The sequence below is a fragment of the Osmerus mordax genome, chromosome 22 (assembly GCF_038355195.1).
Source record: "Osmerus mordax isolate fOsmMor3 chromosome 22, fOsmMor3.pri, whole genome shotgun sequence".
Taxonomy (NCBI): domain Eukaryota; kingdom Metazoa; phylum Chordata; class Actinopteri; order Osmeriformes; family Osmeridae; genus Osmerus; species Osmerus mordax.
Window position 1 is genome coordinate 4,187,809 of NC_090071.1, and position 23,177 is coordinate 4,210,985.

General features: G+C 46.5%; 5 protein-coding genes and 1 long non-coding RNA gene across 6 annotated transcripts in view; 5 read left to right on the forward strand and 1 right to left on the reverse strand.

Moving 5' to 3' along the window:
• The first annotated feature begins 870 nt into the window (after positions 1 to 870).
• Positions 871 to 2,927, forward strand: LOC136966396 (uncharacterized). The gene is made up of 3 exons (XR_010879377.1): positions 871 to 1,023; positions 1,425 to 1,514; positions 2,176 to 2,927. It is a non-coding gene; the product is annotated as an uncharacterized lncRNA (long non-coding RNA).
• Positions 2,928 to 3,459: 532 nt separating this feature from the next.
• On the forward strand, positions 3,460 to 6,494 carry LOC136966231 (interferon alpha/beta receptor 1a-like). Its single transcript, XM_067260690.1, has 7 exons — positions 3,460 to 3,615; positions 4,048 to 4,171; positions 4,334 to 4,509; positions 4,684 to 4,844; positions 5,253 to 5,394; positions 5,558 to 5,685; positions 5,887 to 6,494. Exons 1-7 carry the CDS (start codon positions 3,570 to 3,572, stop codon positions 5,989 to 5,991), a joined length of 882 nt encoding a protein of 293 aa, XP_067116791.1. The 5' UTR covers positions 3,460 to 3,569; the 3' UTR covers positions 5,992 to 6,494.
• Positions 6,495 to 7,555: 1,061 nt separating this feature from the next.
• On the reverse strand, positions 7,556 to 12,232 carry tsga10 (testis specific, 10). Its single transcript, XM_067260557.1, has 16 exons — positions 12,122 to 12,232; positions 11,697 to 11,852; positions 11,300 to 11,479; positions 11,099 to 11,176; positions 10,808 to 10,959; positions 10,563 to 10,678; positions 10,321 to 10,475; positions 10,187 to 10,242; positions 9,904 to 10,072; positions 9,572 to 9,682; positions 8,992 to 9,177; positions 8,707 to 8,874; positions 8,395 to 8,597; positions 8,097 to 8,201; positions 7,794 to 7,958; positions 7,556 to 7,683 (listed from the first exon to the last, which is right to left on the reverse strand). Exons 1-16 carry the CDS (start codon positions 12,230 to 12,232, stop codon positions 7,668 to 7,670), a joined length of 2,127 nt encoding a protein of 708 aa, XP_067116658.1. The 3' UTR covers positions 7,556 to 7,667.
• Positions 12,233 to 14,607: 2,375 nt separating this feature from the next.
• lipt1 (lipoyltransferase 1) lies at positions 14,608 to 15,737 on the forward strand. The gene is given in 3 exon segments (XM_067260957.1): positions 14,608 to 14,617; positions 14,786 to 14,895; positions 14,897 to 15,737. Coding segments are annotated over 3 exon segments (951 nt in total). The 3' UTR covers positions 15,728 to 15,737.
• Positions 15,738 to 16,087: 350 nt separating this feature from the next.
• ccdc28a (coiled-coil domain containing 28A) lies at positions 16,088 to 18,019 on the forward strand. Its single transcript, XM_067260439.1, has 6 exons — positions 16,088 to 16,125; positions 16,448 to 16,655; positions 16,766 to 16,944; positions 17,092 to 17,246; positions 17,477 to 17,499; positions 17,689 to 18,019. The coding sequence occupies exons 2-6, from the start codon at positions 16,504 to 16,506 to the stop codon at positions 17,741 to 17,743; spliced, it is 564 nt and encodes a 187-aa protein (XP_067116540.1). The 5' UTR covers positions 16,088 to 16,125; positions 16,448 to 16,503; the 3' UTR covers positions 17,744 to 18,019.
• Positions 18,020 to 19,143: 1,124 nt separating this feature from the next.
• Positions 19,144 to 23,177, forward strand: part of LOC136966452 (epithelial cell-transforming sequence 2 oncogene-like) — a 5,540-nt gene continuing 1,506 nt past the window's right edge. Inside the window, exons 1-14 of the mRNA XM_067260959.1 lie at positions 19,144 to 19,296; positions 19,704 to 19,816; positions 19,939 to 20,101; positions 20,236 to 20,491; positions 20,599 to 20,815; positions 20,896 to 21,010; positions 21,103 to 21,268; positions 21,411 to 21,539; positions 21,626 to 21,718; positions 21,853 to 22,059; positions 22,310 to 22,413; positions 22,535 to 22,687; positions 22,781 to 22,977; positions 23,075 to 23,177. The exon at positions 23,075 to 23,177 is cut by the window's right edge and continues 45 nt beyond it. Coding sequence (XP_067117060.1) covers positions 19,144 to 19,296; positions 19,704 to 19,816; positions 19,939 to 20,101; positions 20,236 to 20,491; positions 20,599 to 20,815; positions 20,896 to 21,010; positions 21,103 to 21,268; positions 21,411 to 21,539; positions 21,626 to 21,718; positions 21,853 to 22,059; positions 22,310 to 22,413; positions 22,535 to 22,687; positions 22,781 to 22,977; positions 23,075 to 23,177 — 2,169 coding nt within the window. The remainder of the gene's footprint in view (positions 19,297 to 19,703; positions 19,817 to 19,938; positions 20,102 to 20,235; positions 20,492 to 20,598; positions 20,816 to 20,895; positions 21,011 to 21,102; positions 21,269 to 21,410; positions 21,540 to 21,625; positions 21,719 to 21,852; positions 22,060 to 22,309; positions 22,414 to 22,534; positions 22,688 to 22,780; positions 22,978 to 23,074) is intronic.

Sequence of the window (23,177 nt, forward strand, 5' to 3'; positions counted from 1 at the left end):
ACCCAGCCCACAACAGAATGTTTTCCTTGCTGATAGTCTGGGTCATCTTTTACTGTCATACAGTGACCCAGTTCACCCCCTCTCAATCACTGTGTTTACATGTAGAGCAAAATAGTGTTTTGGCTTTGATGTTTTTATTTTTCATATAGCCTATGGATTGTCATTCCATGCCAAACAAAACAACATGTTTAATGTGGTGAGTTGGGATTTGATAAAAGCCATATTATTTAAAGGAACAAAACAATATAATGACATGGTATTCAACATGTGACCAATAAAACTGCTTTTTAAATAACAACTATGGTCATAATTGTCGCAAAACTAATCGCAAATGCATAACCACGATCCACAAGTGTAGGCTACTACGTTCCTCAAAGGTGTACCACAATCCGCAAATGCTTTACCTTGTTTCACAATGTGTACGACGATCCACAAATTATGGAAGTTTTTGTCCTGCCATAATTCAAATGATAGAGGAAATTCTCAAATGATAAGGAAATGCTCAACTGGTAAATGCAATGTTCAATTGGTAGGCCTAAATGACATTTTTAAATCATAAATGAAATGATAAATATCATGTTTGCAATCTTTTTTTCTATTTGAGTGTGCATTTATTGATCTGAATGCATTATTTAAATTAATTTGAAAAATAAAAAGCAATGTGTTCGATATTTTTATATGGGCCGTTTAGGAATTCAGATTGTCCTTACACAAAAACATGAAACACTTACCGAAACGGAAATATTTAATGTTGGCATCTTTGTTATGAAATGTGTTTTTCTCCAAGTTGAAGGCTCGACCTACTCACCGCGTCATCGCCAAAGGGAATTAGCCAATCACGTTCCTCCACCCCCACAATCACGTGCGGTATGTGTGCTTATGTAGCCTACTGTCAATGTTATGAAACCGACAGTTTGGAAAGGAATAAACGCTGTTTCGTCTGTCTAAGCGTGTGTCCGACAGAAACATCTCTGGCTGACGACACATTTACAAGAACACTCATGGTCTGACTCCTGATAAAAGGTTAGTCCACCGCAACTTAGAAATATAATAAAGTTTTCGACGACTGGTTTTGATTGCACTAGACAAGGAAAATGATAACTACCCTACCGTTGGACACATGGTAATCCAAGGGAATAATGTCATGTCATGATTTTAAAGGAAGCGACACAAATATCGTTTTATACGAAGCCGATGTTTGCAAACGAATCATTTGTGTTTCCTGTACTGAGCTGATGTTGCTGTCACGATGCGCGGCCACGAGAAAATGAACGAATCACTCTGACTAGGCAACTCGTTTCTCCAGAGTCATATTAAAGATTCAAAAATCACTAGATTAAACTAGACTGACCGTCTGATTTCTCCCCCCCCCCCACCCCCCCCCCCTCCCCCTGTCTCTTGTTCCCCTTTCTGCCCTGTCTCAGCCAGCGTCTATGTAGTGAGGAAGATCCGGGCGTCCCTCACTGAGGGGGAGCAGTTGGAGAAGCCCATCTTCACACCATGTAGGGCTGGAGGTATGAGTTGAACCCGATTTTATTTTCTAAAAGAGAATACCCCCACCTCTTTTAGATACGTTTTATGCTCATTAACACATCTGTTTGGGGTTCTACTTTCAAATATCTGTGATTAATAATGAGAAAGTTGAGTTGACAGAAGCCAGTCTTACACAACCATTTCACTAAGCATCTTACTCAACACTATACTAGCACAAAATGATCTAATTAGAATAGATACCATTTGACCTTCTGTGGCTTATTGCTTAAGTTACCTAAAGACAGATTGTAGTTTTTGTTGGTATGCACACACACGTACGATTGTTGGCAATGACATTTGACAAAGATACCCTGTGACTTAATGGCTCAGATACCAAGTCTGATATCCTGTTTGTTTGTTTGTTTATATTGTCAAATTCTATGAATAGAAACCACCATGCCAATCTTGTTTTGGTAATCTAGTAAATCCAGTTTAACTGTGGTCTTAACTAAAGCTCTTATTGTAACCTGTTGCCCTTTAAATAACTTGACTATCCTTTATAATTGGGGAGAGGCTGTGGAAGAGATGATATGTTTCTGTTTGTTTGTTTGCGATAGATAAGGGATATAGGATTTCCCAATATAATAACAACTCTAATATGTGTGTATAGTACTCTCTCTGACGGTCACCCTTTCTCTGCAGAGAAGAAAGAACTGAACGTGTCCAAAGCTGACCCACTGCCGGCCATGTTGACCCCTGGCGATGACGTGGTCGGGGGGGGGTCGTCTCCGGAGACAGCCCTGCAGAAGTGTAACTCCTGAGGTTAAACGTCACACTGGATAACTTGGCTGGGACATGTTTCTTCTAAGTACAAATTACACACACGCACACAGAGAAAGAGAGAGAGAGATAAAATATCCAAACTGGTTTTCCTTTTAATTTATCTGTGAAATAAATGTTACATTTACATTTAGTCATTTAGCAGACGCTCTTATCCAGAGCGACTTACAGTAAGTACAGGGACATTCCCCCGAGGCAAGTAGGGTGAAGTGCCTTGCCCAAGGACACAACGTCAGTTGGCACTGCCGGGAATCGAACTGGCAACCTTCGGATTACTAGCCCGATTCCCTCACCGCTCAGCCACCTGACTCCCAGTTACCAGTTATGCTTGTATAATTACATGAACACACTGAATGTATTTATATGGCTTCACGTTCTCATGTGAAAGTGGCAGTTAAAACGTATGGATTGTGTAAATTAGATATTGTATTGTTTCTGTCTTTCCCCTGTCCCAGCCCATGTCCACTGTGACCTTGGCTTTGAACAATAAATGATTTATTCTAGCTATAGTGTGTGATGGTCTGTTCACAAACCCCTCAGTACAGGGGCTGAATAGACCTGATGTTTGCTGCAGCTAGATGTTAAATCAATAAAATTACAATTAAAAACATAAAGATCCCTGGTCTCTCCTGGTTTCTTGTTTGTGTAGGCTGCATGCAGTTACATTAATAAAGATTTACATGGAGGAGTTAAAGTCTCTGCTGAACAGTACATTATCGCTCTCTCAGGCTGTCATCCTCCACATCTCCTTTTACCCAGCAAAATGTATGATGGTGTCTAACTCATGGATTAACCCTTGTGTTATCTTCGGGTCATTTGACCCATCAGTCATTGTGACCCACCATCGTATTGCGACAACTTTACCGCATACAAAAACAAAGTGAAGCATTTCCTTTTAACCGTTGGTCTGTCTCAGACCCCCTACATTGCGAAGGTTAAAGAAAATTATTTGTTTTTGTATTGGGTAAAATTGTGTAAACACAATGATGGTTCGTTATGAACCTTTTGGTCATGTGGCCCGAAGGAAGCACAAGGGTTAATGGATTCCGGTGTTTGTAGTTATGCTGGATAACCCTAAAACAGGGAGGTAGAACGTCCTCTAGAGGAAGTTGATGCAAATATCATGGTCTGTTTGAAATTAGAGTTTATTTCCTGTTTGCGCGTTCACTAAATTCACAAGTAGTCTTGATTAAGCTGAAAGAACGCCAAACATCACCGAAATTACAGAATGTAGTGGTACGACTTTAGTGACGTGAATGCGAGCACTAGATTTTTGCCTGGCTGTCATTTTTTCGACCTCAGGTAAGTTTTGAATTAAAAATGTAAAGTATTGAAACTCAATTTGTATGTAATCAATGCTCATCGAGAAAATTAAATGTTTCTCATATTTAATAAATCATTCTTTTTGGTTTATTCGACAATGTCTTATGTATATTTTATGTTCGGCTTACTCAAGTGTATATTTTTAAAGCGAACTAGCTAGTTCATGCTTACTTTCATTATGACACCACGAACAACAGCATAGGCCCTACTCAATGATTGAAATATTAGGCAACTACTCGAGAGGTATTTGTGAACCTCACGCAGAACAGAACACACCGCGGAGACTGGGAGGGATAAGCGAGGGATACTGTGCGTGTCACTGAGTCCATCTTCATGTCATGGATATAGACCATATAATATAGACAAACTATTTAAATATTCACTCACAGTATCTTATTTTCTACCCGCAAGTTTTTGCTGCTTTGCCAAGCCCTCAGAATGTGAAAATGGATGCCATCAACACTCGATACATTCTCCTGTGGGAATGGAATCAGTCGCAGCATGACAAAGTCACTTTCACAGCAGAATTCACCTTGTGAGTCACAAGTCCGTTTTGTAAAGGTGGTTCTCAATAATGAATTCCGTTCTTGGAAAACATTTTCCATTTTAATATTATCAAATTGCTAATCAGAGATTACAATGATCATCCACCTGATTGTGACTAAAGTATAATAACGAAGCTTTCCCTCTGTTTTAGCTCTAACGATGAAAGCGGCTACACCAGGATATGTACTGGCATGACGCAAAAATGGTGCAACTTCTCCGCCAAACTGGACTACTTTGCGAGTTATGAACTAAGAGTCCGGGCTGAGAGTCATGCGGGACTCAAGTCAAGCTGGGCCATCAGGAAGGAATTCTGTCCTGAAGAGGACGGTGAGAGGAGCTTGCATACTCTTTATGTGGACAGACCTGTAGAGCGCAAGTCTGAGCACTGTGTTTGCAATTATATTCTGGTGTCCATGTGTTTCTGCATTTGAGCAAGTGGCGCTTCTCTTCGGTTACAAACAGTGTAGAAACAAGTGTGTAACAGCCTTTTCTGTGTCACAGCAACCCTGGGTCCACCAACCCACGTGAGAGTGGAGCCAGGCAACGGCATGGTAACTATCAGCTTCAGGGAGCCAATGACAGAGCAGGGAGTTCCCATGAGCTTCATTCTAAAGAACATGGTATTCAAACTGCAGTACTGGGACACACAGACCCCGAGCCAGGTAACACACACACACACACACACACATACACACACACTGACACAGACATATATTATGTGTTCATCCGAGGTTCATTTAAATGCTAGAAACAGGAAGGAAAACTCAGATATGCACTCATCTGTCATTGTCAGTGCCTTTGTCATTGCCTTACTAGTGTGATCTAGAAAAAAAGGACAGGAAATAAGAATTATAACTTTTAGATGGAAATACAATACCATTTTCATGAAACAGCTCTTTCTATTCCACACTCTTTTTGAAGGAAAAGTCAGTTCTAAGGTCTGCAAGACCAGTAAAAGTGTTTAGTACAATTCAGTATACACAGAAATGCACACACACACACTTGACGACAGATGTTATTCCCAAACCCTCAAATGTTCTGACTCACGGATTCCCCTTGCCATCTCACAGAAAGTAACCAAGGTGATTCAGGCGACTCAGCACACACTGATTCTGCAGCCACGGAAACAGTTCTGTCTACAGGTCAGCGCCATCAGCGAAGAATATGAAAAAGTCAGCCCTCACACACAAATGCAGTGTGTGACCACTACGGGTGAGCAGGTGTTGGTGTGTGTGTGGCAAGGTGGATCGGGCATTCTCGTCCTTGTCTCAATCCTTACATATTTTTCACTTGACAATACTTGTGATGCTTCTTTGAAAGATGTCCATGTAAAGTGGCCTGCTGTTGAATGTGAAATCTGCTGTGTCTCTTCCAGGAGACCTTCCAGTGTGGCTCATCTTGCTAGCTGTGGTTGGTTCAGCTCTGTTGATAGGACTCGTCTACATTTACCGCAGAAAGAAAAGAAGGGTTCCATCTCATTCTATAAAACCCAGCAGCATATTGGTAAGTGTACACAGCCTCAGATAATTTTTCCAATTTATTTGCGACTATGTAATAGAGGAATTTCATGGAGAAAATGACAATTATTTTCCCAAACATAATGGAGGGCCCGGTAATACCCATCTAGATATTTGGGCTTTGTTATTCTCTGAATACAATTGTAACACAGAAAAATCACTATAATTTGACCACATATGTTCCCAGGGTCTTCCAAAATCCCTCACACCCTTGTCCGTGGATTCCAGCGAGGAGAGCTGTGCGGTGATGACTGTGGTTACAAACGGTTGGCCGCAGGACAGAGGTCATTGAGAAATCTAGGATGTACACGGGAGGACAGTGGCAGAAACAGCGACTGGATCTAACCGAGAGTAACGCCAGTGGTCGTCATGGCAACACAAATAGTTATCTTTGGGTGACGTTCTTCGATTTTGAAAAACTATAAGGCCTGTTGGCTTGAAATGCTACATGCATTGTGAAATGGTTTTCGGTCTGTTCATTTGTTGTAAGTTCCACTGTATTGGCAGTATTTAATGCCTTTTAATCACATTTTTATGTAACGTGTGAAAACCGTGAACCTCACTCCTCAGGTATGTAGCAGGCCACCCGTGTCAATGAAGAGCTAGTTTTTCGTTGGCGTAGTTGGTATTGTTCATGCTTGGCAAGTCAGAGGTCGAGTGTTCGAATTCCGCGAATGGCGAATGATACCTTGTTGTGACGGCGCGTGGCCATGTCTGTTACATACCCGTCACATTTACATCGAGTGTGACGTTTTTTTTACTTGAATAAAGCCTAATTCATTTTCTTGATTTCAATTATAGTTTGAAAAGTCAGGTGTCAGGTGGCTGAGCGGTGAGGGAATCGGGCTAGTAATCCGAAGGTTGCCAGTTCGATTCCTGGCTGTGCCAACTGACGTTGTGTCCTTGGGCAAGGCACTTCAACCTACTTGCCTCGGGGGAATGTCCCTGTACTTACTGTAAGTCGCTCTGGATAAGAGTGTCTGCTAAATGACTAATTGTAAATGTAATGTAATATGTTTAAACGTTTTGGTGACGGTCATTAACCAATCAATGGATCCAATATAGAAACATGCTGGTCCACATCCTTGCAGTCTCTAACTGTCCCAGTGTTACATCATATATATTTTTTACATGATTATTGAGATACAAAAACAAAACAATTTCGTCTGTGCAAACTTACACATTTGCGGGACGTAATCTGATTATCAGATTACGTTACACAAACGAATGCGGAGCGGTTATAGCCTTGCTTAGCCTATAGCCTAAAGTAGCCTACTGTTTTACCTGTCAACGACGTGAAGAAAATCCAGATATGAGCTAATTTCGCTCGATCTATATTTATATACAGAAAACGTAATTATGACGTCATACATGTGTCACAAAGCGCTTAACCTGTCCACTCCTGCTGCAATACCGTCGTCATCAATGACTTGGAATATTGATCTCCGTTCTATTCACACACCCCGGGGCGCAAAGTCATTTCTAATTTCACCTTGTGGCAGAGCCGATTCTAAACTTCAACATGACTGTCAGAAGGGCATTTCCCACTGAGATCCCACAATATAGGCCTCTTCATGGGCATTCCACTGAACCAAAGGCGGCAAAATGACCCCTGTGTGATTTTAGATAGCATGCTGGCCGGTGTCCAACAACTGTCAAGTCACATAGCCCAAAACAACAATAAATGTACAGTAAAATGCAGAACACCAAGGAAAAAGTGGTGAAAAGCCCAAAATGGAAATCTAGATTTAATATGAAGTTTGCCAGCACATCAAGTACATCTGAGGTGGTAACAATCTAAATAGATTCATTTTATAAGACATAAAACACCCAGAAAGGAGTGTAGCTGTGTTAGTCCTTAGTCTCATGCATTCCTGCGGTGGCTGTGGTATGGCTTCAATGCAGCATGCGCATCAGGGGGGCTGGTACCCAGGTGTTCCCTGGGAGGGGAGATCAGTCTTACAGGACTTAGAAACCCAGACTCCTGTCGTGAAGGAACACATCAACATGAGATTGAAACCATGGAGATATAGTGACAGTATACAGTATGTGTGTGGTTTTGTGTGTGTACAGTATGTGTTTGAGCGCTCCCACCTCTCGGGGGAGGGGCCCAGGTGGTCGGGGGGGCTGTGGCGGTAGGCGCGTTCAGGGGACCAGGACACCCGTGGGCTGGTGGAGCGACGGGGGTGAGGGGAGGCACGCAGGCCGGAGGAAGAGGAGGAGAGACCCTGACGCCGCAACTCCAGCACCGCTCGCTCCCTGAGAGAGAGAGAGAGAGAGAGAGAGAGAGAGAGAGAGAGAGAGAGAGAAAAAGACAGATATTTTCTGTACAGATTCAGGCAGCCAGGCAGACCAGAAAGAGGGAAAAAAGGCAGACGGAAAGACAGGCAGGCTGACCTCTCGAAGCGTTCTGTGGAGAGCTGTCTCTTGGTCATCTCCAGGTCAGCCTCCAGCTGTGCTGACCGGGTCTTCAGCTGGGCCACCTCCCTGTTCTGACAGCTCCTGGGGGGACAGAGGAAGGATCTTCATTCAACACCAACCTCACGTAAACATCTCCACCACATGGATTAGGTTAGTAAACATGGCAGCAGCTCCACTGCTTCTAAACTAGAACAGAAGCGAAATAAACAGAACCAAATGAAACGTGACCGCGGTAGACTTGGACGAGCGCGCGCGTGTATGTGTGTGTACTCACGCCCTGCTGTCGGCCACGGTGAGCTTGTCTCGGAGCAGATGGACCTGGCTGTGTTTCTCCTGGGAGCTGAGCTGTCTGTGGAGCTCCTTCTCCCTGGAGGACACCAGCATGGCCTCCAGGCTCTTCACGCTGAGCCGCTCGCTGGCCAGCTGCTTACGCAGGGTCTCCACCTCCGAGCTGCAAGCCTCCAGCTCCCGCTGCACCTGAGAACACACGGCCCCCGGTCACACCTGCACGCACACACACCGACGCACACGTCCATATCTACCCCCCCCACCCCACCCACAGTCCTGCGTCCCCAGCCAGACTCACAGTCTCCTTGCTGGCGTCCAGTTTGACGCAGAGCTCGCGGATCTTCTCCAGGTCCGAGTAGGAGGAGGAGTGCTGGTCCTGGACCTGCCTCAACTCCTCCTCTTTCTGCTGCAGACTCCTGCTCAGCTGGGCCAGCTGGCTGCTGCAACTCCGCTCTGACAGCAAGGCCTGCACACACACACGCGCAGGTGAGGATGCGTCACCGTAGCGCAAGGGCTAGTGTTCCAGCTCCCAGGTCTTCTAGCGAGCCAGCCACCCAGCTAGCCAGCCAGCCTGTGTACAGACCTCTTGCAGGCTGGTCTCCAGGCCCTCCATCCTGTCCTTCAGCCTGAGTCTGTCCCTGTCGGAGGTCAGGAGGTCAGCCCTCAGCTGGCTCAGGCTGCCCTCAGCCTGGCGCGCCTGCTCCTCCCAGCTCTCCGCCTGGGCAGACACCCGGCGACGAGCCTCCTGCTGCTCCCTGCACTCACTCTCCTGGGGAGGGGGTCACACACACACACACAAGTGCTCGCACACATACACACACGCACATACACACGCACGCTTACACACACAGACGCACACACACAAAAAGGCAGGCAGACATATACACACGCATGGACAGACAGACATAAACATACATATACCACACACAAACACAAAGAAAGACGTCACTACCAACAGGTCTGGCTATCAGTCCCTACCCAACTCCAGTCGGACAAGGATGAATGCTTCAGGTAAGCAAAAGGAAAAAGTTTGCAAGAGGAAAATGAATTTTACATTAAGACAAGAGGGGTTTTCTGACTGACTCTTCAAGGGATAACGAACGCTCCACTGAGAGATTTAGCCAGAAATAGCTAAATGATCCCAGATCATGATAACTCTGTACCTTGACAGAGAGCAGGCTCTCGATGCGGGAGATGTCGGACATGTAATCCTGCACCTTCCTATGAAGGTTCTGCACTTCCTGGGAGGAGTCCTCTGCTCTGAGCTGCAGAGCCTGAGGAGGAAGACACACACACACCAGGTCTGCGTCAACCAATCAGCTGTCTCTGACCACACATACCAAGTCTGAATCAACCAATCATCTCTCTCTGACCACAAGCACCAGGTCTGGGTCAACCAATCAGCTCTCAGTTTGTTTAACCTCAACCAATGACATGTCAGCAGCGTGGCAGGTTCCGGTGCTGGGGTGGGTGTGGTGGGTGTGGGGTTCCTGACCTGGCCGTCCAGTCTGGCCCTCTCCAGGTCCTCTCGGAGCATCGCGTTCTCCCGCAGGGTGGCGTCCTTCACCTTGGCGACCGCGCCAAGCTCCTCCCCTGCGTCTCCCAGCCTCTGCCTCAGCACCTCCACCTCACGCTCACGCCCAGTCAGTGTGTCCCTCAGACACCTGGAGGAGGGTCAGGGAGAGGTCAGGGGTCAGAGGTGAACGATGCTACCGTAGGTGCTGCCCACACACACACATTCACAGGTACGTACAGCAGCACGAGCAGAGAGTACTCACTGTGTCGTGCCGTCTAACTCCTCAACATTCTGCCTCAGACTCCCAATCACCACATCCTGAAAACCACACGTTAGATTAGTGGGTGTGCCTGTGTGTGTGTGTGAGATTGTGTGTGAGTGCGTGCGAGAGACTACCTTATTTTCAAGCTGGTTTTGGGCGTCGACAAGGAGGTCACTTTTCTTCTCCAGTCGCTCGTGCAGGGAGTCTCTGCGTAGGTCCAGGTCTGCTATGGTGGACTGGAGACCCCCCACCTCCTCTCTCAGACAGCACATCTGCCTCAGCAGAGAATCTAACACACACACACACATAGTCCAACTGTATTCACTAACGTACAGAGTACTTCTCACAGAGGCCAGAATGTTGGAGCCCTCCTCACCATTCTTCTCCTCCAGCTGTGTGTTCCTCTCCTGCACCTTCTGCAGCTCTCCAATCCTGGAGGTCAGTCTGCGCTGGCTGTCACTCAGGGCTGTCTCCGTCTGGGTGTTGGACAGTCTAGAAGCACAACACACACACACTTGAGCCAGCTATAGGCTACAGCAGTGGGAGATAGACAGGGGTCCTAGGTCAGGCCAGAGGGCTGGGTGGGTGTGGGTGGGTGGGTGTGGGTGCTCCATGGCTGACCTCAGCATCCCACTCTCGTTCCTGGCCCTGCCCAGCTCCTCCTGGGAGGCCGCCAGCTTCACGTCCAGGCAGTGCAGCTCCTCCTCCAGCCTCATCACCGTGTCCCGCATCAGGGACAGCTTGTTCAACTGGTCGCCCCGCTCTTGCTCCAGCTGACACACACACACACAGTATAGATAAACACAGTATAGACTTATGTGACCCTCACAGGCAGAGTCTGTACACAACTGTCCTGGGCAGAAGCGGACAGAACCGGAGTGTGTGTGCTCAGTGTGTGTGCTCAGTCCTCACAGTGAGGATGGTCTTCTGCAGGTCCTCCACCCTCTGCTCCAGGTGGGCCCGCTCGTTTATGGCTGTCTCCTGGGAGATCTGAGACAGTAACACACACACACAAACACACGATTACTTTGTCTAACATGACAAGGCTCACAAATGAAGTCCAGGCTGAGGCTGGTGAATGGCGTAGCTGGTGAGGATGATGATGGTGGTGACCTTGAGACGTTCCCTCAGGCTGTCTCTCTCCGTGCTCATGCGATGAAGGTCGCTCACGGCCTCGTCTCGCTCCGCCTCCACGCGTTTCAGGATGCTCTGGGCCGTCACGCAGCCCTTGCCGGCGCGCGTCGACTTGGACTTGATCACCTCGCGCCTCAGCGCCGCAATCTCCTCCTGGGCCTAGAGACGGAGGACGCGGGCAGGTGTGTGTGTGTGGAGGAGGGTGTTTATCCCAAAACAAATACCAGGCCAGACTACTGAATGTAACTATGATTCCACGTCTGAGGCAGAAACATTTATCTCATAGGATTGATTATTCGGATCAATATATTATGCTTGTATGCATAAGTTACAAGCATACATAAGTTAGTCCCTTTAATGCACTAAGGTGTCTGACCTTCTGGTAGTGCATGCTGGTCTTATCTCGGTCGGCACTGAGCACCTTGACGTTGGCCTGGACCTCTGATAGGTGGCGCTCGTACTTATCCAGCATGCTCTGCATGTCGTCTCTCTCTCTCAGCACCCTCATCAGTTCACAGTCGTAGCTGCCCGCCTGGCCACGCATGAAGGACAGGTCAGGGGTCAGGGACGGCATAATACTGCCCAGACTCATGGTCACACTGACTGAATCTGAACGTGAGCTTGAATGAATCTAAATGGCTTTAAATGCGCCTTCAAATACAGCTGAATACGTTAGGGACTTTCAAATTGAGAGCGTGTTTAACTTAGTTTGAATGTGGGTTCAAAAGAGACTGAAATGTGCTTTGTGTTCAGGTGAGTGTTGATGTGTGGATGGATGGGCAGTAAGCGGGCCTTGTGTACCTTGACAGGGCTGTGGCGCGTGGGGCTTCGGCTGAAGGGGGGCCCCCTCGAGGGGGGGCCCCTGGAGGGGGGGCCCCTGGAGGGGCTGCAGCAGCGCCTTTCCCTCAGCATCCTCCTCGGAGCGCGGGCCTCCTGTGTGTGGTTCTCCTCTTCCTCGCTCCACCGAACGCCGTCCACGTCCCTGTCACGAGTCTGTCTGAGGCCCTCCTCTATGCCCAGGTCCTGCTCTCTCTCTGCAGACACAGCACCATCCTGTTCACACGCATCTGTCTGAATGTGGAGGTGCCGTATTGTAATCTAACACGTTATATTTTAAGTTGGGTTGCTCATATCACATACTGATATTACCTGATGGTACCATCTCCTATGACCCACAAAACAATTTCCCATCAGGAAACTGAAAAAAAAGCGCCATCCTTTCCCCCTAAAGCTACCTTTTGTCAAGCCTAACCTGGCTCGACTGCCTTCTCCCTGTCTAACATCGCCATCTAGTGGTCATTGAAACGTACCTGTAAGGCTGAGCTTCTCCACCTGCCTGAGCAAGCAGTATCTCTCCTGATGCAGGTTTTTCAGTAAATCCTGCAGCTCCTTGTCCTGGTCTTGGTCCTGGTCCTGGACTTGGTCCTTGTCCTGGTCCCGATCCTGGTTGGATTTGGCACTGAGCCAGTTCTGTGAGGGGTGAGACTGGGTCGACCTGCTATCCTAAGACACAGAAGAGACAGGAGCCCAAGGACTCATGGTAAATTAAGGCCCCTGATTGTGATTAGAGATAAGATGATTTGTATTCCACAGTAAGTTAGTTAGAAGATAAAGGAATCCATTGTAGTGTTTTCTTACAGATTGTGTTTTTGTGATGACGCCCTGTATTGCAGTGATATTCCTCTGCAGGTTGACAATGATGGTCTGATGACAGAAAGGCCCATTAGGAATCATTAATGGCATTTTACATGTGACAGGCAAAAGGAATATGAGAGTGGGTATGAGTGAGAACATTTTCATAATTACATCAAACTAAAGTATGGTTGAAGGCTCTGAGCCCACCTCTGCAAGCTGTGTGTCTGTTGTATCCACGTCAGCAACTGTGTATTGACTATGTGGTCGAGAAAGCTGACCCAATGTTAGGCCTGGGCCACACTCCTCCTCCTGGTGGCCCAGAGACACTGACAGCTCCTCCACCTCCTCCCTTGTCCACTCAATCCCTCTGGGATAGCTGCACCTTACCCTGCACGTCACACCAGAGTACATACGGTATAACACAAAACAGTTTGACAAGAGAAGTAAAGTTATGTTTTTGAAAGAGGAAAGAATACAATGTTACCTACAGTGGCAAGATGGGTCAATTTATGGCTAACAGTATACATGTTGTCATGGCAACCACAAGCCCCCCTGCTCTGATTTGGTGTTACGATCTCGCTAGCCATATCAGTTTAGACAAGATTGCATTGTGTTTAATGGTAAAATATAGGTTACTTTATGTTTTACTGTACTCATACGATAAAAGCACCGAAAATAATCCAATTAACATGCTAATACAGTCGCTAATTTAGCTAGTGCTACCGCTAACGTTAGCTCTAATGTCACCTCTAACTGAGTTGCTAGCTAGCATACTGTAATTAACGTTCATCTTTGTAGAAGATACCGCAATTGGCAAGTATATGGTGATAAAACCAAAAAGAAATGTGATGCTCATTGGGTGTTATTAAACACAAATAAGTTCGAATAAAAATATATGCATGACTTACTTCCAAGATTGAGTTTTAGTTGATTTAGCTTCTGCTACACATTGTTGTATACCCTAACTTGAGTCTCCTAGATAAACCGCTTTTCCCCAGGATAAACAATCTGACAAATCAGAGTTCAGGATTCGACCGGAGTTTTGGACGTCACTGCTTTAGCACCAATCACCAAAGACCATTTCTTTTCTAAAGCGTCCGTTACCTTGACAACCTTACTACAAACCCAACATGTGCAGAGTCCTGACTTTTTTTTCTTATCGAATATTTCTGTTTATGCAAGTACCTCAAAATTACAGCGATGCACCCCCTGCTACTAGGCCTCGTGGTGTTCTGAAGCTACTCTTATATGTGCCTGCCAATAAGAAATCAGTGTATTTTGTTACAAAGTTTCTTTACCAAAAGACTGTTTCATAATAATCACATAAATACTGTAGGGTGGGGGGGGGGGCAGATAATATTATCCTTATAACATAAGAAATGGGATTGAAAATAATATTGGGGCTTCCACTTTCTACACATATTATCCCATATAAAAGTTCCTTCCAACAGATAGATGGCGGTATGACAATACAACGAAAAATCCAGAAGAAGACCTGAATGACAGCGGAAGTTTGAATGAGACTACTCTGTCGAGTCTTCGAAAGCAACTGCATACTTCTTTATTGTATCGTTTTAATCTCAATAAAGGAAACGTTTAGTATATGTTCACATTTACTGTAAGTGACCCAGAAACGCTATGATTTTAAGGACATGTTTGCAAGTGCGTGAACAATCCAAAGCATGTTTACAATGGGCTCGAGCCAAAAGCACTTTTACAGATCTCATCGACGAGAGTGGACAGTCAGGTTGTATTCTTAAATCGATGTCAACCGATATTTATGAAAATTTAGCAATGGAAGACTGGATACATGACTATGTTGACCTACAGAATCGGAAACTACTTTTCCTGTGGAGAAACGGCCCAGCAGTGGTGATAGGGAGACACCAAAATCCGTGGCAGGAATGCAACCTTCAGCTCATGAGACAGCGTGGAATACCCCTCGCTAGGAGACGAAGTGGGGGCGGAACTGTTTATCACGATTTGGGGAATGTCAATTTGACATTCTTCACGTCCAAGAAAAAGTACGATCGCAACAGGAATCTCCACGTAGTCACCAGTGCATTGAAACGACTTAGGCCGAACCTAGACGTGCGAGCCACGGAGAGATTTGACATTTTGCTCAATGGGCACTATAAAATCTCAGGGACCGCTGCAAAACTGGGGAGGACCGCAGCTTATCATCATTGCACTCTTCTGTGTTCTGCCGACCGGGCCTTGCTGTCTGCGGTGCTGAAGCCGACCTGTCAAGGCATTAAAAGCAATGCAACTCCAAGTGTGCCCTCGCCCGTGAAGAATCTCTTGGACGAGGACAACACGTTAGACTGTGACACTATCATGAATGCCGTTGCTTCCCAGTACAACACTGAGTTTGGGTTCAGCTCCGCTGTAACGCTTGTGGACCCCAGTGACGAGTTCTCATTTCCCGGTATACACAAAATGTCCAGCGAGCTTAAAACTTGGGAATGGACTTTAGGAAGGACTCCTAAATTTAGCATATCTGCGTCCTTTGATTTGCACGACAACTCGTCCAGACAAAATGCATCTCTAAACATTGATATCAAGAATGGCATCATAGACAACTGCGATATTGATGTTCCACCGCACTGGCTGCCTTCAGATGTGCTTAGAGAGTTCTGCATGTTGTTGGTCGGTGGGAAATTCTGTCCGAATGAGATGGCAGTGATCCTAGCAGCATTTCTCAGGACGACCTCACAAGAACTCAAGACTAAGATATATAATCTGTATCAGAATGTTGTATCGCTCATGTGAATAAAGAAGTTTGCGGTCTCTTTGTAGTGTTTTATTCTATGGAGATGCATATCAATGTGTGCAAACACACGTGTGATTTTTGTCCCCATTTTCGCATGCATCTTTTCATTTGGGGTGTGCTGATGCAAATTGTTTAAAACCGCTTGTTCTTCTACCTGTGTAAGCAAACATATAGTATAGCTATCTTCATCTCACTTAGTGATACATTTATTGGACGTAAATACATTTGACTGAATGGGCGGACATCATTCAATTGCTTTGGATTTCAAGCGGTGCGTCCATAGACTAATATTCAAGGATGCGTCTGATGCGTACGCAAGTCAGGTATCACAAGCTTACGTTGCTACGTCAGCTGAGCTGCCCAGAGAACAGGAAGCAGATCGTTTAGTTGCTGTTGGGTGAGTGCTGCAAAGAAACTTTAGTCACTGAACAAACTTGGGACTTATTGATAAAAACATGAATATGAAGCCAGCGAAATACAGTTCGACAAACATATTCTAAGTAACACTACGTTAAATAAATTACATTAAAGCTATGACAACATTTAGACAACTAGTCTCAGCTAGCTGCTCCCTGTCATCGCGTTAAGATAGCTAATGCTACTTTAGTTTAGATGTAAGAATCGGTTCGTTTCTTTTATTGTGAGTGGCAGCATCTGCCTTTGGTTTTAAAGAATAGCTAAGCCAACGGGTTTGTTTCTTCTGATATTTGATTCTGTAGAGTGTTGGGTCAGTGCTAGCTCAACAACCACTAGTAGCTGATCCTAGAATGCCGCTATGGAGGAGCGGAAACTGAAACGAAAGAGTCCCAGACCATCCACAAACCAGCCAGCCCAACCGCCCACCACCCGAAAGAGTTCATCTTCGGGCCGACACCTCGGCTTCAACAACATGGGCACTCACTCGAGCCAGAAGTCAAGGAGCCGGAGGTATGATCATATCACGAGCCTCATCAGACATCAATGTCGAAGGAAACACTCGCTCTATACTGACGATTATCTTTTCGATGGCTGTTTTATTGAATTGTGTGTCACCCTAGGGTTGGGAGGGACAAGGCCAGGGCACAGCAGCAGGGCGCAGGAGCCAGGACGGGGCAGGGACAGACGGCCCCCATCATCCAGCACTCCTTCCTAACTGACGTGTCGGACGTACAGGAGATGGAGAAGGGCCTTCTGAGTCTCCTCAACGACTTTCACTCAGGCAAACTGCAGGCCTTCGGTGAGACTGCATAATCTTTAAATAACACTCAAGAGATTATGAATAGTTTACATAGCAGACTTTGGTAAAGCAACATTGGGACCGCACGCTCTCTCTCTCTCTCTCACACACTCACTCTGCTTGTTGCCCTTTTTATTCTTCCCCCAGGTAATGAGTGCTCCATCGACCAGATGGAGCAGGTGAGGGAGATGCAGGAGAAGTTGGCCCGTTTGCACTTTGACCTGTATGGAGAGGTGGATGAGATGCCAGAGGAGCAGCAGAAGACTGCTTCTGACACCAACATGGACAAACTACTGCTCAATGTAAGATCTGTGGAGGATGTTTTAATGGTTGGAAAGGGCAACCACCCTGTACCCCATTGCTGTGATAATTGCTAAACACATTAATGTGGTCTGATTATCTCGTAGTAATTCGGCTTTCTGGAATTGTTCAAACCACCTGCTTCTCAGTGTGTTTGGGAATTGTGACAGTGTCCATCCTAATTTGAAGAATTGTTGTTCTCAAAATTGAATGTTTTCTCTTCTTCCTACAGCTAGAGGATCTTAGTACATCAATGTATCCTTTGAAGAGTACAGCTCTAATAACATTGTCGTGTGTGTGCGTGCGTAAGTGCTAGTATGTTTAAGTTCTCCTCTCTGCTTCAGCAACATACTGTAAAGGACTCGACTGCGATTCAGCGTTGAGTTAATTAACAGTTTCATTGTAGAACTTTCTATGTTCTCCTTAACCCTGAATATCTTCCAGTCAGAAACTCAACCTAGCAGACAGCCAGGAGGTCCCAAAGACTGCCAGCGTCTGAGTTTCCAGTCTCCTGTTCCAATTTCCTCTCCTGCAATTTGTACTGAAATGACAGCATTTACAGCATTTGCACATACACACACACTCTCTCTCGCTCTCTCTCTCTCACACACACACACACACACACACACAGACTAAACCACAGGTCTTCTTCTTGAAGGACTCAATAACCAGCATTAAGGTTAAACCACTATGGACAGCATGTGACTTATCACTCTTACTATGTGGTGGAGTCATTGATGTATTAAATAATTCATTAATTAAGGGTCAGTTGAGTTGAGGGACGTGTCCCAATAGGTAACACAAGCTGTACTCATATCTTGCTTGGTCACCTTGCATTTAATGATGCGGCTTAAGGCCAATCTATGAATTTCATTTTTGTTCACTGTCTTGTATTAGCAGATATACTGTACCTTCTGGTCTCTGGTGTTATGCATATCCAGTATTGAGTTTGGTTACTGATGTGGTTCATGGGAAGTGATGTTCTTGGGGATATCAAGCTCATAATCAAGGAGGTGGGGGAGATGGGTGGTCATTCCAGTGACCTCACACTCTGTCATGTTTAGCAATGCTTTTTACAGAGTTCCAAATAGTCTCCTAGCCTGTGCCTCCTACATATCTTAATGCATCTGAGGAGAACAGGAGTAGACTTGCACGATACAGCTCCTGGGAGATGCTGTTGGTATCTTACAGTTCACACCTTTTTCTATCCTTTCAGATTTACAAAGTTGGGAGTCTAGGAGTGTTGGGAGACAGTTTGTGCCTTTGTTTCAACCAGAGATGGCTTCACTTTAATCTACAGTAATATAATGTATTAAGTACATTGAATAGCGCACATCCTTTTATTGTTTTTGCGACACTGCACATATCCACAAGTATAGAGGCTTACTAAACTCCCCTAAATGTGGATGTCTCATGCCTTATTTTAGTTAAATTATCATTTTGGAATCAACATAATTCAGTATATATATATATATATATATATATATTATATAATATAATATATATAAATGTAGGCTATAGATGCCAGTTTCATAATATAGCCTACAGATGCAATACAGATGACTTATGCGTGAAATATAATCGTTGTGATTTGATTTGTGTGAGGTTATTGATTGTAACAACATTGCTGTGTTTTGTATTTCATTTTTGGTGATATAATAAAAAGGTAATTCTAGCAAAGTTACAAGTAGTGATGTGTGTTCATTCCGCATGGTTGTAATCCATCCAGACGTGCATGTGAAGGAATGCATTCCGTGAGCCCTTTTGTCCGTATGTTGTTCCGTCTCTAAGGAAACATGGGGTCATTAGCTACTAGCGATCGGAGGAAAATCTAGAATTACCCATTCCTTTTCATCTTAAGATCGAGAAAATTATCTCCTTCTGTACCCTTCAGTACCAATGGAGACTTCTCACAGTGTGAAACGATGGGAACTTGACGGAACAGACTACGACACACAATTCGCTCTGACGCCGTGGTCCAAGTCCGTAGGAGCGGCTGATACCCGCTTTAGTGCCTGGACGCCGATAACTAACAAGTCGTCCAACAAGCAGGTTAGATGCGACGAGCCAGTCTGTGACATTCCGTAAAAAATTAAGTGTCAAGACATTATTGGCCTTTTGGCGTTATTGATTTGATAGAGACGTTTAAAGAATGACAGGGAGAGATAGCGAGGGGATGACATGCAGGAAATGGCCCGGCCGGAATCGAACCCAGGTCCCTGCGGTACGGCCTTGAGGTACCGGGTGACCTCAATGACTGAACTAAGTCAGAATCAAACTTTTAAAACACCATCAGCAGTAGGAGCGGACAGTTTCGAGTTTTATTCACAAATAATATGTTTTGTAGAATTACCAAGCCAAGTTGGAAAGAATTACCAAGCCAAGTTGGAAAGAATTACCAAGCCAAGTTGGAAAGCGTGCTAAAAGCACCCTGTGTTATGTTGACCATCTCTTCTCAGCTGTTTGAGGAGAGAACCTCATTGATTCTGCACTGGTTCGACTTGTGGACTGACCGCCAGAGGAGGCACCTCCTCACCACCCTGCTGACCCGATGCTCCAAGTCCCAGCTCGAGTAAAATAACCCTCTTTCACCCAGCCATATAGATCAGAAAGAACTGGATCGGTACAAGAATAAATTCAATATACCCATGGTATAAACTCTGATCTTTAACCCTGTCATGACCCCTGTAACAGGTTCTGCAGAGACTGGCTGAAACAGACAGTGCCTGCAACGAGTTTGGACTTTACCACTATTCTGCCACAGTGTCTCTCACTGTACGTGATGTCATTCCTGAGCCCGCGTGACCTCGGCTCTGCCGCGCAGGTCAGCTGGCACTGGAGGTTCCTGGCCGAGCAGGTGAGAAGTGAAAGAGGTCACAAACCTGGACCGAATGTGGTGAGGTTATAGGTTACATGGACTCTCTCTCGGACTCTCTCTGTCTCATTTACATTTAGTCATTTAGCAGACACTCTCTCTCTCTGTCCCTGTAGGACTGCCTCTGGGCGGGCAGGAGTATTCGTCTGGGCTGGTTCCTCCCCTACACCCCGGGGGAGAAGGAATACGGAGGGTGGAAAAGTCACTACATCTCCTGCGTCGCCACGCTGGATTGGCTGACTCCCAGAGAGGCCGCCGAACAATACGGGACTCTCAACCAACCCAGCGCCGGGACGAGGGAGGAGGAGGAGGAGAGATGGAGGGAGAGAATGATCCGCCAGACCATCAGAGAGAGAGTGGAGGATCTCAAGAGTGAGTGAGAGGAGAAAGAGAGATATACACTGGAGAGAGTAAGTCTGAGGGTAGTAGTAGTACAGTAGCAATAGTCAGGGTTTTTAACAGTTTGTTTTCCTTTACAGAAGCGTCTTTGAAGAACAGGAGAATATGGGGCAGCAACATCCACGCAGGGGGAAGGAGGAGTGGACGTGCCCAGGCAGAGAGGCTTAGACCTGGGGTAACATTCAGCCCTCTGCCCTCTCTCTCCTGGCCCCCAGAGACAAGGGCGTATGTTCCTCTAAACCCTAAGCTGAACCCCAACCTCTCTACAGAGACGACCCTGAGCCTGCAGCCTGTAAGGTGAGACATGGAGAGTTGTGTCACCACAATTGTGCTCCTAGTGCTTCATGAGTAGTGTTTGATTGTGTGTGTGTTTTTAGAGTAAGCAAGGGGTCTCTGTCCTGCTACACCTCCAGAACCAGAACCCCTCAGCAACCCTCCTCCTCGCCACATGGGTCACTGTTGTTGCTCTCAAACAGAGTTCCTGCCTACGAGGTGAGGAGGGGAGGGAAAAGTCATCTACAAGTAATATCTGAAAGTTGGTTAAATCTCCTGTCTTCTATCCTGTCCTGTCCTCTCCTCTCTAGCTGGTGTTAAGTGGAGTGAGGGGAGGGGTAATACCTGTGCTGTACGACCACAGAGGGACACTGCCAGCTCTCTTAGCCCAGGTAAAGAGGGCTCTTGGTGGGCACAGGATCCAGAGGCTTGGCCTGCTAGCACCAGGAGGAACGGATGAACTCATTCTGCTGCAAGGTGGTCTTTGTTTGAACTTTCCTCGGCACACCTATTGGGTTTTGGTTAGATGAACAAGGTTTATATTCAGCCTGACTGGGATAGAGGTTGGTTATTGTAGTCCTCAGATGTCGACCCTGACCTCTCCGCCTTTGACATCCAGGCTACAGCGTCACAGAGAGGAGTGTGTTGTCCCCTGACATCAGAGAATTCTGGGAGAAACTGTGTGGTTGGGTTTTACCACTTGAGGAGGGAGGAGGGGTGGACATCTTTTCTCCTCTCGCTGCATCTGGTAGGTAAACACCCCCACCCCCATGCGTAGACAGTCTCCTATATCCTAATCCTGATGTCTAAGTCTGTGGACTGCTTGTCTGTCAGCATCAGGAGTGATTCTGATCCAGACTCTGTCCACTCTGACGGGTCTGGAGGTCCAAGCTCCCATGGGGATAGCCACTGGATTCTTCCAGAATAGTAAGCCAGACACACACACACACACACACATACCCCCACACACACAAACAAACACACACATACAACTAAACTTGTTTTTGATGGTTTGTGATCTTGTTTGCCCCCTTCTTCAACCTCCCCCTGTCCCTGTCTAGTCCTGAGTGAGTGGTCAGGAAGCGGGGGGGTGAGTGTGGGGGCCAGGTCACACTCCCTCTCTCCTCCTGCACGGTACGTGTGTGAGAGTGTGTTGCAGGGCTGGGCCAGACAGGCCCTGTGGCTGGAACAGGCCTTAGGGGCCCTCAGGGACCAGCTGGAGCCCCAACTGCAGCAACTCAGCCTGGACACCAGGGGTCGTGCCCTGGGTGGGTCACACACACCACTGTGGTGGATCTTTCTCCTTGAGTTTCTCCTGATTTATCCAAGCGATGAATGGAGGATTCTCTCTTTCTTTCTCTCTTTTATTCTTTCTATGTAGCCAGCAGGCTAACAGCTAGTTCGTATGTATTTGTGCTAGCGTGTGTGTATGTTCTGCAGACGCTCTGGATAAGAGCGTCTGCTCTGGATAAGAGCGTCTGCTGCTAAATGACTAAACGTATGTGTGTGTTTTCTCAGGTCAGTTTCTGTGGGATGTTGTAGCCCTGGAGCAGCTCAGTGTGTCTAAGGAATTGAGTGTGGTCCTGGTGGAGGCCCTCACAGCCCTCTCCACACAGGACACGGTAAGCCTAACCCTAAGCCCTGTTCTGGTTGTGCCTAACTCTAACCTTTGGACTGTCCTGTTGGGCCTAACCCGGAGAAGCATCACACACTAGCCCTCTCTCCCTTCCTCCTCTATTTCAGACCAGACCTCTGGAGTTTCTCTCCCTCTTCCTGAGGAGAAGGGGGGAGGAAACAGAGATAGGGGATGGTAAAGAACAAGAGGAAATGAGTGAGGGGATCTCTCCTGAAAAAGGCCAATATGGAGTTCCGTGCCCCAACCTTGATATACCACAGGTGAATAGAAGTGCATGCGTGTGTCAATGTAGGTATCTGTGTTTGTGTGTCTTTTCTCTCACCCTCTCCCTCCCTTCTCTCTCTCCTTCCCAGGCTGAGTTGGACTGGCGTGCTGTGGTGTTTAGGGAGCTGTACCACAGTGAGAGGCAGTACCTGAGCAAGCTGGGGGCGGTGCTTAGCGTCTACCACGACCCTCTAGACTCCGCCCTCAACTCCAACAGAGCCATCCTCAGCTCCGCCCACATCCACATGATCCTCACCCCTGTGAAACACATACTGGAGGTCAATAGGTAAGAGACACACACATGCACACAATCACACTCACACAGACTCATAGACAGACACACACACACACACCTTCTTCTTTCTTCCCCTCGTGCGCTCCAGGCTGTTCCTGTCAGATTTGGGGGCCAGGCAGGAGAAGTGGGGTGCAGAGCAATGTGTCGGAGACGCGTGTGTGAAGTTCTGCTCCAGACTCCGAGTCTACACC

Excerpts from the sequence above, each read along its gene's own strand:
- ccdc28a (XM_067260439.1), top strand. The coding sequence starts at position 16,504 with ATGGAGGAGCGGAAACTGAAACGAAAGAGTCCCAGACCATCCACAAAC. Across the intron at positions 16,945-17,091 it reads AGGCAAACTGCAGGCCTTCG|GTAATGAGTGCTCCATCGAC; the intron begins GTGAGACTGCAT and ends TTCTTCCCCCAG. Across the intron at positions 17,247-17,476 it reads TGGACAAACTACTGCTCAAT|CTAGAGGATCTTAGTACATC; the intron begins GTAAGATCTGTG and ends TTCTTCCTACAG.
- tsga10 (XM_067260557.1), bottom strand. The coding sequence starts at position 12,232 with ATGCTGAGGGAAAGGCGCTGCTGCAGCCCCTCCAGGGGCCCCCCCTCC. Across the intron at positions 11,480-11,696 it reads CCAGCATGCACTACCAGAAG|GCCCAGGAGGAGATTGCGGC; the intron begins GTCAGACACCTT and ends CTCCGTCTCTAG. Across the intron at positions 11,177-11,299 it reads GCCTGAGGGAACGTCTCAAG|ATCTCCCAGGAGACAGCCAT; the intron begins GTCACCACCATC and ends TTACTGTCTCAG.
- LOC136966231 (XM_067260690.1), top strand. The coding sequence starts at position 3,570 with ATGCGAGCACTAGATTTTTGCCTGGCTGTCATTTTTTCGACCTCAG. Across the intron at positions 3,616-4,047 it reads TGTCATTTTTTCGACCTCAG|TTTTTGCTGCTTTGCCAAGC; the intron begins GTAAGTTTTGAA and ends TCTACCCGCAAG. Across the intron at positions 4,845-5,252 it reads ACACACAGACCCCGAGCCAG|AAAGTAACCAAGGTGATTCA; the intron begins GTAACACACACA and ends GCCATCTCACAG.